Here is a 16,995-nt window from a genome sequence, read left to right as displayed (position 1 = left end):
TTAATGTCAGTTCAGAGTCTGCCTGAAGAGCTGCGACCAGGTATCTATATTTTATATTGTGTAGTAAAAAAAAAAAAAAAAAAAAAAAGCAACTTGTCCTTCCAGAGCAACATCTTTGTTGCGTAAAACCACACGTCGATCGATTAAAGTCTAGAGGAAAAATCCCTCCTTCCTGTTGCGAACGTATTAGTCACAAGGAAATACCACCCAGGCAAATTGAACGGAGATGCAAGAATATAGGAGGCAGTGTCTTGTAAGACTTTACTTTTGAGGAAAAATAAGGGATATTGCGACGACTTGAGCGATATATATAAATATAAATGCCGTATATTAGGATCTCCTGTAGTACCAAAGACTCGACAGAGGTTTGTTATAGGCACTGCATTTTGGTTCTTCAGCGGTAAGTGTTTAGGAAAATCAAGTGTTTGAAGGTGCTTTTTAATTTTGTGTATATAAATATATATATAGATGTATAGATGTTTATAGACAGGGTGTCCATAAAGTCCCGGTACCATTACAAGTATTTATTGCTTGTAATGGTACTAGGACTTTATGGACACCCTGTATATATATATATATATATATATATATATATATATATATATATATATATATATATATACTATGAGTAACTTGATCACGAAATATATAAAAAGTGATGCTATGTGTATAAATAAAGGTAATGCCACGGAGGAAAATGAAAATACGAGAACTACCGTGCCGATCTTTCGGTCTTAACGACCCCTTTTCTTAAAACCGAAAGATCTCGGCAGTTCTCGTGTTTTCATTTTCCTCCGTGGTATTACCTTTATATATATATATATATATACGTATATATATATATATATATATATATATGAATAATAACTTGATCACGAAGTATATAAAACGTGATGCTATGTATAAATAACGGTTTTTTTGCCACGAAGGAAAAATGAAAAAGCGAGATAGCCGAGTACTTTCGGTCCTATTCGGACCCTTTACTCGGCTATCTCGCTTTTTCATTTTTTCCTTCGTGGCAAAAAAAACTTTATATATATATATATATATATATATATATATATATATATATATATATATATATATAGAAAGGTATAAGCCACGAAGGAAAGATAAACAACGGAGTTTCTGCAAGATCTTTCGACTCAACGGCCTTTACATAGCAGATAAACTGACTTACATGAGAACTTCAGAGTATTATGCTTGTTTAGAAAGCTTACTCATTCACCAGGTGTGTTGTTTCTAGGTACTAATCTCCTTATAATCCCTATCTGTCACTTATGCGACCTTTCCTGTACTCTGAATTTCTCATGTAAGTCAGTTTGTTTGCTAAGTAAAGGACGATGAGTCGAAAGATCTTGCAGAAACTCCGTCGTTTATCTTTCCTTCGTGGCCTATAACTATATTTATGGATTTATCACGTTCCTGGCTTATACTTTTATTTATGGATTTATCACGTTCCAAACTTTCGTGATTCAGTTATATATATATATATATATAATATATATATATATATATAATATATATATATATGTGTGTGTATATATATATGAGGAAAAATTACAATTCCAGTGTCCCATTCTCAAAGCTGCAAAATGGAAATGTAATTCAAGCTAGGAAAGCCCTAAAAAGCAACATGAAATGATTAAAGTACAAACAGCAAAAGATGAAATAAAATAGCAAAGTATACCCAGCAGGACCGGAGATGAAGACTGGGTACGAGTCAGGTGTTGTTTGATACCACCAAAAACTGACGGAGGCGCAGAGTAGTTGACTGGTCTGAGTATTTAAGTGATTCGAATATTGATTATTGATGGTCTTTGGAGCCTTGCTAAGTAGTTAAAATTGTTTGTTTTCAATGTTATATTTACATTTTGTGGCAAGATATCTTGTGCGTGAGAATTTACAAAATGCACCGGGTATATGTGAACATACACTCAGACGTACATACGAAACCCAATACCTTCAAGCATTATGTATATATGTAGTTGTCAAATATGTGGCTTAGAAAGTTAAATGAAATTCAGGAAGTTGGAATTCATGGGAGTTATTTTGCTTGAAAAGAGTGCCCAGGTGAAGCACTGATCCCCGTAGGGGGCTAGTGCCGTCAGTGGACCTCATACCGTACACTGTAGGCATTACTTAAGGTTCTTTGCAGCGTGCCTTCGGCCCCTAGTTGCAACCACTTTCGTCCCTTTTACTGTACCTCCTTTTATACTCTCTTTATCTTACTTTCCACCCTCTCCTAACACTTTATTCATAGTGCAACTACGAGTTTTGTCTCCTGTTACACCTTTCAAACCTTTTACTGTCAATCTCCATTTCAGTGCTGAATGGCCTCGTAATTCCCAGTGCTTGGCCTTTAGCCTAAATTCTATATTCAACTCAACTCAAGAGAAGCACTGAAGTAAATTTGATAAAATATTCCCGATATGAATCCGGTAAGAAATACCCATACCAGAAACTCTGCAACTTCTTCTCCCTAAAATAAAACTGGCCTTATCTTCAGTATATTGAAACAAGGCATTGCTCTCTATTATATTCCAGAACAATGATTGACCCTCTCCAATAAGACTTAGCGGCGTGGTTGGTATGATATTAGCGTCCCACCTCGGTGGTCGCGGGTTCGATTCTCGGTCATTCCATTGTGGAGTGAGAGATGTGTATATCTGGTGATAGAAGTTACCTCTCGACGTGGTTCGGAAGTCACGTAAACCGTTGGTCCCGTTGCTGAGTAACCACTGGTTCCATGCAACGTAAAAACACCATACAAACAAAGAAACAAATAAGACTTATGCCATGGAAAGGAGAAACTTTCTCGCCAACTGTTTCTCTTAACAATCTGGATGACACTCACTACCTCATGTTTCTGACTGAAGTGAATGTGTATAGTTCAATGTATATGTCCATTTTATTTACTTGTATTCCCTTTGCTCTCTGAAGCCGAGACAAAATGGCGTCCCATGTTGAGTCCAGGGAAGGTCATCCATCTGGTTATGGTATCAAAGAAGAAGATGACTACATTGAATTAGATGTTGATATCAAAGACGTAGCGAAGACAGAATTGGAAGTTCATAATCCAGAGGAAACTGCAAGATCTTTGAATGGAGAATCGATTCGTACGGACCATAAGGTATGTGAATATTATGTTCCATAGTAGAATGCTTTTATGGAATGAAATAGGGTGTAATATATAAAAATGTGGTGTGATAGTTGGTCATTCTAGGCATTGTTTCAGCGTAGCTATAGTAGATTCACTTCAGCCGTGCATTTGATTTTCTTGGCCAGTCCCTTACGACGCTCCTGATTGGCTGTTGATAAGCCAATGACAGGGCTGGAAACTCTCAGTCTCTCTTGAGAGTTCACTTAGGCAGGATGTATGTTCCACCTCTCCTGAGGTATACGTCTTTCAGGAGAGGTGGAACATACATCCTGCCTATGTGAACTCTCGAGAGAGACTGAGAGTTTCCAGAGCTGTTGGCTTATCAACAGCCAATTAGGAGCGTCGTAAGGGACTGGGCTAGACGTCAAATGCACGGTTGATGTAAATCTACTGTAAGTAAAGGTGCCATGAACTATGAAAGGATCTTTAGCATTTTTCTAGACAGGGTGATATCAGTGACTGTTTTTACAACTCTTTCTCTTCACTCAGGTTTGCAGTGTCTGTGGGAGGAGTGCAAAGAACCACCATTTTGGAGTGCTGTGTTGTGATCCGTGTGGAGTGTTTTTCAGACGAGGTGTTCAGAGTAACCTCTGGGAAACTTACATCTGTTTTAAAGATAATCATTGTGACATCACCAAAAACAGGAAATCCTGTCAGTGTTGCAGGTGAGCAAGCTTAACCTGGTCCTGCATTTTTCAAGAAATATTTGACAATAAACCTTAAAATTGGTGTCCATCTACATATGTCAGCACGACAACGACCGATTTCAACTGGACACAAAGGCAATTACTGTTTGTTTGTTATTTCAGTTCTTTTGTCTATTTATTTGGTTAGCTGTTTTTCAAGGTAACAAATTCGGATCTAAAATCAGAAGATCAGCAAACTTGTGTAATATTAGGGTTGCGATAAAAATAATGCACTGTATTTGGTGTCAGGAATGTAGCTGATTTGTAGGCTAGTAAGATTTTTAGTTTATAAAACATCCACTGGATCAGACTAGTGCTTGTGGTTTACACGCATGAACTAAATCTTGTACAAAAGTGGGTTTTCAGAGACTGAGTAAGAATCTGACATGCTAACTATATGGCACACCACTGGGGAGCACTGGGGAAAGTCAGACATGGAAAGCACACTAGGACACTACAGTACTGATTATAGAACAGAAATCAACTCTGATGTCTGTCTTATGTTAGACCTTAAATCATACTTCTTACGAAGAAATAAACTACCCGAGATAAGTGTGTCATTAAATTGACAATAAGATGTAAAGAACTAACAACCTGGTTGCATCTTCAAAATAATATGGCCACCATATTAAGGTTATTCATGAGTAACACATTTTCTATGCTCAACTGCAATTACAGAATTATTAAGGGAAACGAGCGAATACACCCTAACACCAAATATTTCATGCGCATACGTATTTTACATCTCTCAGTAGGAGAGAATTCTGTTATTATGAAATGTAAATAAAAAAAAACTATTTCTGTGACATTCGCTCATAACTAAATAAATATCTAATCCGTAGGTTCAAGAAATGCCTCAGTGCAGGGATGGACATGTCCCTCGTCATGACAGAAGCGGACAGGAGAGCTCGCAGGAGTCGAAAGATGAAGAAGCAGAGACAGATTACATTAGATCGCCAAAGACTTGGAGGGGCTGCTCAGCAAAGCTATTTAGACATACTGCAAGAATTTAACAATGCTTCCGATCTCACGTGTGACCTTGGCGACTGCAGATGTTCCAGGCATGAGCAACAAAGGAGAACAAACCCTGTCAATGAGGACACGATCAGTAAATACAAAATCGCAGATCTTCAGAAGATTCTGCGAAAGTGTCTCACCTTCCCTGAAGTTCTGACCCCCCTTCGGGTGGGAGATCCAGACATCACTGAAAATCTCTTCATTGTCTTTTGCAAAAACATAGGAAGATTTTTTTGTTCAATTCCAGAATTCCAAGAGCTGGATCCTACATATCAAGGGTATTTGCTAAAACCTGCTATTGCTAAGGCCATGTTCATCTTGGGGACCCACCAGTACAATCCCATCAACAAATGTTGGCCAAGGGTTCCTTTGAGTCCTTCTTGTATGTTTCCAACCATTTCAATGTCTGATATGGAAAGATTTATTGATGATGACGTGACAATGCGAAAGTGGAAAAAGTTCATTGAAAAATTTTCTTCGTTTTTCTCTGACGAAGTGGTGACACTGCTGGTTCTGGTCACATCCCTCTTCGATTATAAGAATTCTAACTTGATGGCCGTCCCTGAGATAGCCCTTAGGCAGGCCAAATACCTTCAGTTATACAAAGTCTATTTGCAAAGTCATCATTACCAGGCCTCGAACATTATGGCAAATCTCTCGTATCTGAAGAACTCCTTGATATACGTCGACGAATTGATGGAATCTTTTCAAAACTCGAGCACTGAAGCGAATAAAGGAGCTGCTCGGGATGATGGTACTTGCCAGTTTTCACATTCTTTGAGTAACAAAATCCCTCTCCAAAGCGAGCCCACAATCATCAGTGATACTGAAGGTTTTTCATTTCTGCCTGCAGTCACCACAGATGCAGAGATGATCCTCTTTAACAGTTAGTCGTCTCTGGTATTGCCGTTACCCCGTGTATGATGAGAGGGATTATGGCTCTTACAGTCATCCTTCCTAATGTTTGAATTACTTTGTGAATGGAAAGCTCACTTTCAGGTTAGGTATCCTTGGCTATTTACGTTTCTTACTAGCATGGTGTGTTCTTAAAATTGGTGTTAATATGTACAACCTGCAAGGTGTGATGAGGTACATTTAATTTCTGTGGTGCCATATTATTTTTATCAAGTGTTATGTGATAGTTATTTATGATAAGTATCTACTTTTACAGTAAGGATAGTGACTGCATATACTATCATTCGATCGCCTGTGGAATGAATCCATGACTGAAGTTTCTTTTCTCTTGAAGAGATTGACTCGATTTTACAAATATTACATTGCCAATTAAAGAAAACTAAATATTTATCAAATTGCTCCATATCTACATTTTTTCGTAAATGAATTTGTTTAAATTTTTTAGTTGTTGGCAAAGGGCATAGCCTATACACCAAGAAATATGCTTTCAGTGTTTACTTAATATAGGCACTTTATTTTTTGTTTTGTCTTAAGATCACCTCAGCAGTCATGTGAAAGTTTAACAAGGTAAACAAAGAAGAGATCACATCTGTTGATGTCAATGGCAATTGATTTTAGTCCTTAATATGAGACCAGTCATTTTTCGATGTAGGGAAGCTGCAGACAACCAGGCAGGAAATGAAAATTCCAGTTGCAAAACAAGAAATCTATAATATAAAGTTCACGATGAATGGATAAGGTATCATAGGTAGCAATGGGCTCTCATCTAAGGCTAATAGTAGGAACTGTGGTTAAGATAGTCGACCATCTGATTACATTAGGCATAGAGTTACATCATGGTTTCTCAGTGCTGATATCTCAAAGGCGAAACTGTTCCAAAACTCTGGCACTAGCGTTTCAGGGTTGATCTGGTTCTGTAACAGGACTCTGTATTCTGTCTGTTTTGCTCAATAAGATTATTAGAGTGAGGATGATTGTATTCGTAATACTCTCTGTCCTATCAAGTTGTCTGGCTTACACAAGAGCCAGTTGTTTGGCTCACATGTGATCCAAAGCGCCTCAGTGACGTGGTCAGTATGGTGTTGGCGTGCCACTTCGGTTGCTGCGAGTTCGATGCTCGGGCATTCCATTGAGGAGATAGAGATGTGTATTTCTGGTGATAGAAGTTCACTCTCGACGTGGTACGGAAGTCACGTAAAGCCGTTGGTCCCGTTGCTGAATAACCACTGGTTCCATGCAACGTAAAAACTCCGTACAAACAAACACATGTGAACCAGTTGTATGTCTGCCAACAGTAGAAGGTAATAGAATCCATGACATTTACAGAAGAATCTTATGAGTCATCTCTATCAATGAACGAATTTGGATCAATCCTGGAAAATGCCATAGAGACTGCTCCAAACCTCTGTTCAGTCCATATACCATGATCAGACACATCACAGAATTTTAGGGAAGAGATAAATATTTCGACATTATTAAACCAGCAGATAAATTGAAACAGGTAACTATATACATATATATATATATATATATATATATATATATATATATATATATATTAATATATATATACAGAGAGAGGGAAGAGACGAGAGAGAGAGAGAGAGAGAGTCATATCACATCACCGTGATTCATATACATCCATCGAGCTACAAGTGTCCTTTAATATCCAATTAGCTCTACCTCGGAATAATATATTTTCATATATGTTAACCGAAGGGGAATTTTTGTAGTCTATAAGAAATTCGTCGTCGACTCGCGGGCGCGAACCATCGATATATATATATATATATATATATATATATATATATATATATATATATATATATATATATATATGTATGTATAACTGAATCACGAAAGTTAGGAACGTGATAAATCCATAAATAAAGATAAATGCCACGAAGGAAAAATAAACGAAGGAGGTCTGCAAGATCTTTCGACTTTAAAAGTCCTTTACTGAGCAGATACATATATATAGATATATATATATATATATATGTATGTATATATATAATTATTTACTCAACCAGTGCCATCAATCAGGTAACAGTAGCACTTGATGATTCGGAACACTTACCAACGTAAGAGCGAGTCAGCAGCGCCGAACGAACCAGCTATGGTTTTTATGGATCGCTCCCAAGGCCACAATTTCGAATACCAATTTCTCAAAGTTTTCCTCAAGAGGACAATCTTGGGGATACAGCATCTTCTTGCATCTGTTAATCCGGATACTTTCGTGGGTTCTTATAAGCGCTGTAGTTCTGCAGGAAAGTTATCTAATTTATATATAGATTATACGATATATTATATATATATATATATATATATATATATATATATTATAAAAATTGTGGGTTTGTATGTATATTTTATATTATAATATATATATATATATATATATATATATATATATATATATATATATATATATACTATATTATATATATATATATATATATATAATATAATATAATATAATATAATATATATAATATAATATACATGCTTCTATGTGTCTGACTTTTTTTATCACCTACACCCACGTCTTTTAGGTCCACAAATATGAAACCACTAGTATCGTTTAATATGGAATTCACGATGTCACAGGATAATCTACACCAAGAGGTATTCAGAATTTCACCAACTGATTCTCTCTCTCTCTCCGCTAAAACATCTGCATGAAAGCTGATCAAACAATGCGAGTTTTCGTTTAACTCAAAATTTCGACTGAGGAAAAAAAAAAAAAGTCAGCCAAGGTACACTTGCTCGTTGTTCTTGGAATTATAACTTGTGCGGTTGCTACTTCAATCGGCGCGTAACCTATGTATTCCTGTGTTTAGAAAATTCATTGCGAGAAACAATGGTAGTACTTGTATCGTGATTCCTGGATCGGATATAGGCATTTGGGAAGTGAATAAGAAATGTACTAGTAAGCGTACGTAATGCCAAAAGTAGTACTTGATGAATATGAATGAAGTTTCGTGGAGGGAAGGTTGGCGAAAATTTTGATCACGTTTAGAAAGGGACTGGGATTCTAATCTGTGTGTTTTTTTTTTTTTTTTTTTTTTTTTTTTGCCGATGGAATTTGGTGACATTCTATGACGAATTGATATTTCAATTTTAGATTCAGAAGCGTCTCAGGATCCAAATGCAGACCCAAGTTCTCTTTCAGTTTATATTAATTTATTTCATATTATTATTTTCGAGTTGTGATCATGTGGGGATGCCAGAATCTGATCTTGCCAAAATTATTTTGATGGATTACAGTGAAAAGTTCTTTATTGATGAGTAGGCAATGAGAAAAAACCGGCAGTTGCTTAAAACAATGAAAAGTCTCACCTGTTATTACTGAAGTTTTAACTGAAGTAGTGATGATGATAATAGCAGCAACGTGAATGGTGATTTGAGTGAAAAGTGATACATTTCTGTCTGGAACAATTTCGGTTTACTGGAAATAAGAAAACAGGCAATGACTTAAAAAGAAAGTAAGCGTTACCTGTTATTATTATTATTGAAAGAAAGTCAGCGTTACCTGTTATTATTATTATTGAAATAAGTATAATTATGATGTAAGCAACAGCAGCAATGGACATCAGACTACAAAAAGTGATACTTTTCCATCTGAAATAATCTCGGCGCATCCGCCTGGAAACAGGTACCCTAAAAATGACCAGAAAGCTGCCTTCCACATTGCGTGTCCAATATTCGTAACTCTTCTCCCCCTCACCCCATGCCCCTGCCCCCCCCCCCCTCCACCCCCTCCTGCCTCTTTGCTGCTTCTTTTACCTATCTCGTAAGTTTCAGAATTTAGGGACAATGTAAAGAAGTGTCACGTGCGCCTAGGACAAGTTTCTCTTTACTGAAACGTCTCTCTCTCTCTCTCTCTCTCTCTCTCTCTCTCTCTCTCTCTGCACTATGTTTACTAAAGAATGTCTTTGCAAATATATAACGTTGTCTTAGTCTTTTGTGTGTGTGAGAGAGAGAGAGAGAGAGAGAGAGAGAGAGAGAGAGAGAGATCATACTTCACTGAGACGCAGTACTACCACTTGTAGGGCAAATATGGTCTTCATCCCCCTTTATGTTTTTGTCAACGGTATCTTTCTTTGAATGCGACTGGCATCCACCACTTTGAAGATGGCCTATCCAACAAACCCATTTCCCTATTAACATGCTTATAAATGGAGTAAGAAATTCCCCCAAGGATATTTCGCAAGCAATGAAAACTATCGAGTTTCTTTAGGTGGCGTGCGTTAGGTGAGCCATTGTGAGCCATTCCTTCTTGCCATAAAGCAATGTGAGCATTTCGTTGAACCAGACTTTCTTTGACAAGGAGCCAAAGACTTCTGCTGCCTTCCCAGATATAACTCTTTCATTCTTTTTCTTCGTCTTTTCACTTTTACGAGTATATTCAATCTTTATTGGAATAAAATGTTTCAAGCTGTCAGTATTTGTCCTTGACCGTAAATATATATTTATAGTAAATTAGTACAGGCCTTGTACTACTAAACCTACACTTGCTTAAGCGCCTCGGTGGAGTGATCGGTACGGTTTTGGCCCGCCACTTCGGTGGCCGCGAGATCGATTCTCGGGCATTCGACTGAGGAGTTAGAGATGTGTATTTCTGGTGATAGCAGTTCACTCTCGACGTGGTTCGGAAGTCACGTAAAGCCGTTGGTCCCGTTGCTGAATAACCGCTGATTCCATGCAACGTAAAAACACCATACAAACAAATATATTTTATAATAAAGCAGTACAGGTTTTGTATACTACCAAACTTACAGTGCTTTATTATAAACGATGGTTTACATTTAGTAAAGTAATTCATAATTTAATGCTTCCTAAACGTTAGTGGACAATTCTATTTGTGATCTCCAATACACTTGTATCTTGGATGTCATGGAAGGCTAATCGAGAACAGATTGCTATCTTTACGTTAGATTTACAGAAATGATAAAGAAACGCAAAATTATAAGAAACTTCCTTTGTCGTTTATCTTGCTACATTGTAAAAAGAACCTCGCTGTAATGTGTAGAAATCATAGATTCGGTAACTTAATTATGAAATTATATCATTTCGTTCGCATAGAAATCAACACAAAACGACGGTGAATGGAAGTCAGCCATTTTAGAAGTTTCAACCCAAACTGAGTCGCAGATATGACAAAGAAAGAAGGCTAACTTGTTCAGAAACTCATATTATGACCTTCCCTCAGATTTTTTTTTTTTCTTCGAAAACTTTGGCTGCGGAGAAAGTATCATTTCCTGTTCACAAATAGAGAGGCCTGGAATTTGACTCTTCCGCTGACCAAAAGTTTTAGAAAAATCACGAGAAAGGGCTTTCGTGAGAGATACATTTTTTTTTTCATTGTAACATTTTTGGTCTTTTATATACTCTGATTAAAGGGATGTTGTGCCACCTTTTGTAAATCGTGCTCACAGATTTCGTATATTTTCATCTTCGAACCTTTTGAAATAAGTAACCGCTTAGAATTGTGTGCGCAGTTAACCTGATCCTCAGTTCTGTGTTCTCGCTTTCATCTTCCTTTTGAATTTTTCCTTTTTATCCTTCCTCTTCATAAGTGTGGTCTTATGGTCTACCTTTACGATGAAAAGTGATCCAACCTTTCATATCACACCAGTTGTGGCATGTCATCTTATGTTGTTCACAGGTTCAACTTTAGCAGTTATGACTTGGATCATCAACGTATAGTCTCTTTTGGGTCGGTTTTTCATAATTTGTATTTTAAGAGATATCTTTCACATTCTTAATTGGTCCGTGATCCCCTTATCCTAAATAGCATCACCAGTTATACTAAATAGCATCACCAGTTATACTAAATAGCATCACCAGTTATACTAAATAGTATCATCAGTTAAACTAAATAGTATCACCAGTTATACAAAATATCAGCTAATTATTTACAAATAGCCTCACCAGTTATACTAAATAGCATTAACCAGTTTTATACTAAATTCATCACCAGTTATACTACCATAAGTATCACCAGTTATACTAAATAGTATCACCAGTTATACTAAATAGCAGCATCAGTTATACTAAATAGCATCACCAGTTATACTAAATAGCATCACCAGTTATACTAAATAGCATCACCAGTTATACTAAATAGTATCACCAGTTATACTAAATAGTATCACCAGTTATACTAAATAGCAGCATCAGTTATACTAAATAGCATCACCAGTTATACTAAATAGCATTGCACAGTTTATACTAGATACAGCACAGTTATACTAAATGCATCACCAGTTACTAATGATAGCAATCACCATTATACTAAATAGCACAAACAGCTATAAATTAAATGCAACACAATGTGCAGTAAATGTGCCTTAATGTTGAAATTCTCAGTTCCAGAGGTGCTGTAATCCTCACACTCCTCTGCTGGCCTGTGTGGAACAGTCTCCATGAGGATGTCAAGCAATTGGAACTTCAAACTTCAAAAGATCAAAAGAAAATGCAATGCATTATTATCCTAATAATATTTTCCTTGAGTTTTAGTACGTTTTCATCTATTTATTCATTTATTAATTTGTTTTTTTTCTGTTTTAATAAGTGAGATATCTTTTTTGCTGTATATCCATTTTCCTCACCTAACTTCTTCCTGATGAAGACCTTATTCTTTGGAAGTTTGAATTTCAAGTCAGTGGCCCCTTTGGTGGACTTGTTCCATATGAATTAGGCGCTGCTTCTGAATGATAATTAATAATGCGATTTCACATAAATATTTAAATAATTTTCGTCTAGTACAGAAAGATATATTGCGATGAAAATCTCACTGAAGTGTCTTAAAGTCGTGTTTATACAAGAAGATAAAAGTGAAATGAAGCAAATTACAGATTTATCTTCCAGAAAACCTTCGCAATAGTCCGACTTTAGAAATTGCTGTTTCTTTTTAATATCCAGTGTCTCATGACGAGCGAGGCTGGTCATGATTATATTTTCCATCGAGTTGGGTTTAATTCAAGCAAATCACGTTAACTTCATACGCAAATGACTCTTATTAAACAAATGAGCAGGAAAGAATTAGAGATGCGGTTGTGGCTTCCCCTTCGTCGTCTGTTATTCAGCTTGAACATTCTCTCTCTCTCTCTCTCTCTCTCTCTCTCTCTCTCTCTCACAAAAAAACACGATGTCTCCTCGGATGGACTAACAAGTCTTTGAGACATCCTAATCGTTGTACCTCCTTGTAACCCTCTCTCTCTCTCTCTCTCTCTCTCTCTCTCTCTCTCTCTCTCTCTCTCTCTCTCACACGATGTCTCCTCGGATGGACGAACAAGTTTTCGAAACATCTTTCGCAATCTGGTCATGCATTTACATGTGTGTGGTATTACGAATATTAATTTATATATATATATATATATATATATATATATATATATATATATATAATATATATATATATTATATACACGTATATATACACAAACTACAAGAACTTTTCTTTTTATAATTTAACTGAAAATTGTCAGCTTGGCTCTTTTATATACGTATATATATATATATATATATATATATATATATATGTATATATATATATATATATATATATATATATGTATACACATATATGTGTTGTCTGTGTGTGTGTGTAGAGAGAGAGAGGGCGTGAGAGAGAGAATATATATAATTTTACTCACTAAATTCACTCGGACATCTCATACATTAGCGCACAAAGAACCCTGACTTGATAAGCTCAAATCAGAAGATTTAGAGCAAATGGAAGGTTATACCATCAGACCTCTGAGTCTTTGTCTGGAATGCCAACTCCTCTCTCACATCCGAAAGTTATTGACATTGAGGTCCTGTTGTGGAAGAGGCAGTTCCCTGTCTTCTTCGACTCTGGCATTAAGTTATGTGTCGGTTGAGGGTTTGGCCCGTCGGTATTTTACAAATAAATCGGGTTGTTCCCCTTGTGAAATGCTTATAGTACAGTACAATTAGCTCCATTTTAGCTCAAACCTCAAAATTTAGAATGACAAACTGAAACTTTGGGAATATGTAGAAATTATTTGTGTTATCTTCATCCAAAAAGTCCCAAAAAATCCAGTGACGGGTTTTCGAGTTATGGCTACAAAATGGCGGCCATTTTGGAATTTTCAGTTTTTCTCATTTATTGCTCCTAAAGGGTAAAAAAATAAAATTGGTAGATGAAATATATATTATTTTGTATTATATGGTAGTTTTAGCAGCTATTTGAACAAATTTCATCAGTACTAAATACATCAGTGGGAAATTATGGGCCTTTATTAAAAAAAAAATTGTTACTCGTAGTTGACAGGAATATTCCTATTCCTGCTAATGGAAAAATAATTGGTATATCAAAATTTTTACCTAAATAAACAATCTGCAGAATCTTCTTGTCTTTCAAATGACACCAAAATGACACTTCTAGGACGCACCATTGCTGGGGTATTTTTGTTTCAATACAAGTACTTCAATTGGTGCCATTAGCAATTACCTAGTTCCTACCATACAATCGTCAACATTTTGCTGTTGGAGACATTCATAGATCACATGCTTATGATATTATAATTAGTTGAGGATAAATTCTAGGTCACATAACCACAATTACCATAAAAATTATGTAGTGAACAGCATATAACCGGTAACTACTTGCAACACAATACAATGTGGAAAAAAATTATCAAAATTAGTTTTAAACTATACAGCTGTACAGACAAAAAATAACTTCATCTTGATGAGACTCCATTTTTACGCACAAGGGATTATGCATTAATTACGCTAAAACAAAAATATGAATCATTCTTTATTATTTCTCGTAAATTATTTCCTTTTCTTTTTCTGTAAGGGTTGAGAATAGTCTTCATTTTCAGTTTCGCTGTTCTTCTACATATCCATCTATATCCCCTTCTTTATCTTCATCAAATGAACATTGATTATTGCACCCATGCCCAGCACAATACCCACACATATGTGTACAAGGGAGTCCACTTCTCCTGCACTCGCAGTTCAGTTCACAACCTTTTCTACAATTACAAGTTATAACTTGAAGTAGGGAATGTGGTACGGGCTCTTTAAGCGATGTTACTGGTCTTAGTCGGTCATTTTCTAACTTCCAACCCCAGTCAGTGGAGTCTGGAGTAATCCCTTGCCACTGTTGTACTTGATGGAAGGTACGATAAGAATGTTGGCGTGCTGCTGCTGAAGTTGGAGGAAGTGTAGCTAGATCAAATTTGGCATGTACAGGCTGTTTAGCTATCGTCCTTAAGTAATTAAAGTACCTTTGTTTATCAAGACTACCTTCTGGCTTTCCTCCATACAGGACCAGAAGAAAGGCTTCTCCAGCAGCAGCTATATCATCTGCAGAGGCCTGGGGGTCATTAAAAATTCGCATCTTGTGACTTAGTACAGGATCCTCCTGTAATCTTTCAGAAGGAACCCTTTTACCCTTGCGTTACAGAGCAGAGATTGTATCGCAACCTGTTATTGCATGCAGGAAAAGCAAGCTGTCAGTCATGTCCCCCATTTTGCTCTGAATTCTTTCACTGCTGAATATTTTATCAGGATGTGCTTTGTTTGCTGGGATCATCATTTTGATACCAGTCTGAGGTTTGGCAAGTGCAATTAAGAGGACGATAAGATCAGTGTCCTCCCCCACAATAACTGATTCCTGTCCTGAATCTCGTAAATGAGTTACTGTTGTTACTATCAATCTGTCCGCATCTGCCTCTGCCTGATGGACTTTACAGCCAGCAGCTTCCAGATGGGTAGATAGGAGTTTGATGAATTCTATCTTGTTTTTAATATTTCCTAAGAACTCCTGCTGAGACACCGGGACTTGTATGTGGCTTTCTACAGCTATAACTCTAGATGATTGTGTCCTTCCTCGACGAAAGTGTTCTTCATCTCTTCATCTTTTGTACTGTGAGTGTCATAACCATCAAATACTGTGTGAGCGTTCCTGTACTTCTGTTTAATGAACGTTGTATACTGAGAACATATCTGACTGAATGTAGCAGGTCGTTGCCACACAACATGATGTAGAAGGTACCCACCATCTAAAATATACACTGCACCAGCTGGAGGAACATTTTCACAGGGTGCCAATGCCTCAATGACTGGTACAAGAGCAGATTTTTTTGCTTTTCTCATAGAAAAATCACCAAAGAGGGAAGGTGGTTGAGGTGCAAGTTCATACCCCAGATATGATGCAAGGTCAGAATAACTTCTAGCAATGCATATTATTCGATGGAATAACTGGTTTGCATTGACAGTAATCTGTGTATCATTAATCATAATTGATTTTGTTACAGATGACAACGACCTGATGTTGTTTCTTCGCTGTATGTGAATATCTCTGAATGCTTTTCCTTCCATTGTTTTCATTGATGCTCTTCCAACAGTATAGGCTTCATCACAATTCACTTTTTCATTGGCAACAATACCACTCGATATGGAGATTAGGATAGATGTTGGTCGGTTGTATGGGTTGTGTACAGCCAGCCAATTTTTGAAGGTATTCATGTCAGTAAGATCACGAGTCTGCCGAGATTCACGAAGGTCAATATGCTGTTCTGAAGTGGTAGCAGTAACTCCACTAACAGAATCAACAGCATTAATGATACTGGCTGTTGTGGGCATTGACTTAACCCATTTAGCGATAAATGATGGCGTTATTCCATGTCCTCGGGTGAGACCTCCAGATGTTTTGATGGAACGTATGAGGACTTGCTCAATTGTCATATCGGTCCAGATCCCTGACCAGAACTTGTCAGATCTTCTAATTGTGAAATATCCCTCTGTTGCAAACTTTTCAAGCTCCTCTGGTTTCATGACTTTTTCCAGTTTATGCATTTGCTGTAGATAGACTTGAGCAGACTTTGCATAATTCAGGAGTCCTGCTGCATGCAAGTAAGGTAGCATGAGTTTTACACTGTAGAGGTGAAGATTCCAATCACCACAACGCTCTGCCCTTATGAAGAGTTTCACAATTGTAATACACCTAAAATACTGTACCCATAGCTTTTCGGTTCTTCCACATGATTCAACATCTGTGAACTTCATTTCAAGTTGATTCATGATGGACTTTACAGCACTTGAATTTGCTGTTACCTCCAGTGTTTCAGTGTTGTCAAACAAAGACAGGCAGCATGTTTGTAAGTCTTTCTTAAGGGTTTCATTAACCGAAGATGACTCCAACAATAGTACTGCTAATGCAAGTTGAGT

General features: G+C 36.8%; 1 protein-coding gene across 1 annotated transcript; it reads left to right on the top strand.

Annotated features, from left to right (window-relative positions):
* The first annotated feature begins 2,871 nt into the window (after positions 1-2,871).
* Positions 2,872-7,277, top strand: LOC135216769 (thyroid hormone receptor alpha-like). The gene is made up of 3 exons (XM_064252244.1): positions 2,872-3,133; positions 3,653-3,828; positions 4,692-7,277. Exons 1-3 carry the CDS (start codon positions 2,954-2,956, stop codon positions 5,755-5,757), a joined length of 1,422 nt encoding a protein of 473 aa, XP_064108314.1. The 5' UTR covers positions 2,872-2,953; the 3' UTR covers positions 5,758-7,277.
* The last annotated feature ends 9,718 nt before the right edge of the window (positions 7,278-16,995 follow it).

Source organism: Macrobrachium nipponense, chromosome 6 (genome assembly GCF_015104395.2).
Source record: "Macrobrachium nipponense isolate FS-2020 chromosome 6, ASM1510439v2, whole genome shotgun sequence".
Lineage (NCBI taxonomy): Eukaryota > Metazoa > Arthropoda > Malacostraca > Decapoda > Palaemonidae > Macrobrachium > Macrobrachium nipponense.
Note: the sequence above shows the minus strand (reverse complement) of the source record. Positions and strands in the feature narration are given on the sequence as shown.

Excerpts from the sequence above, each read along its gene's own strand:
- LOC135216769 (XM_064252244.1), top strand. The coding sequence starts at position 2,954 with ATGGCGTCCCATGTTGAGTCCAGGGAAGGTCATCCATCTGGTTATGGT. Across the intron at positions 3,134-3,652 it reads CGATTCGTACGGACCATAAG|GTTTGCAGTGTCTGTGGGAG; the intron begins GTATGTGAATAT and ends CTCTTCACTCAG. Across the intron at positions 3,829-4,691 it reads AAATCCTGTCAGTGTTGCAG|GTTCAAGAAATGCCTCAGTG; the intron begins GTGAGCAAGCTT and ends TCTAATCCGTAG.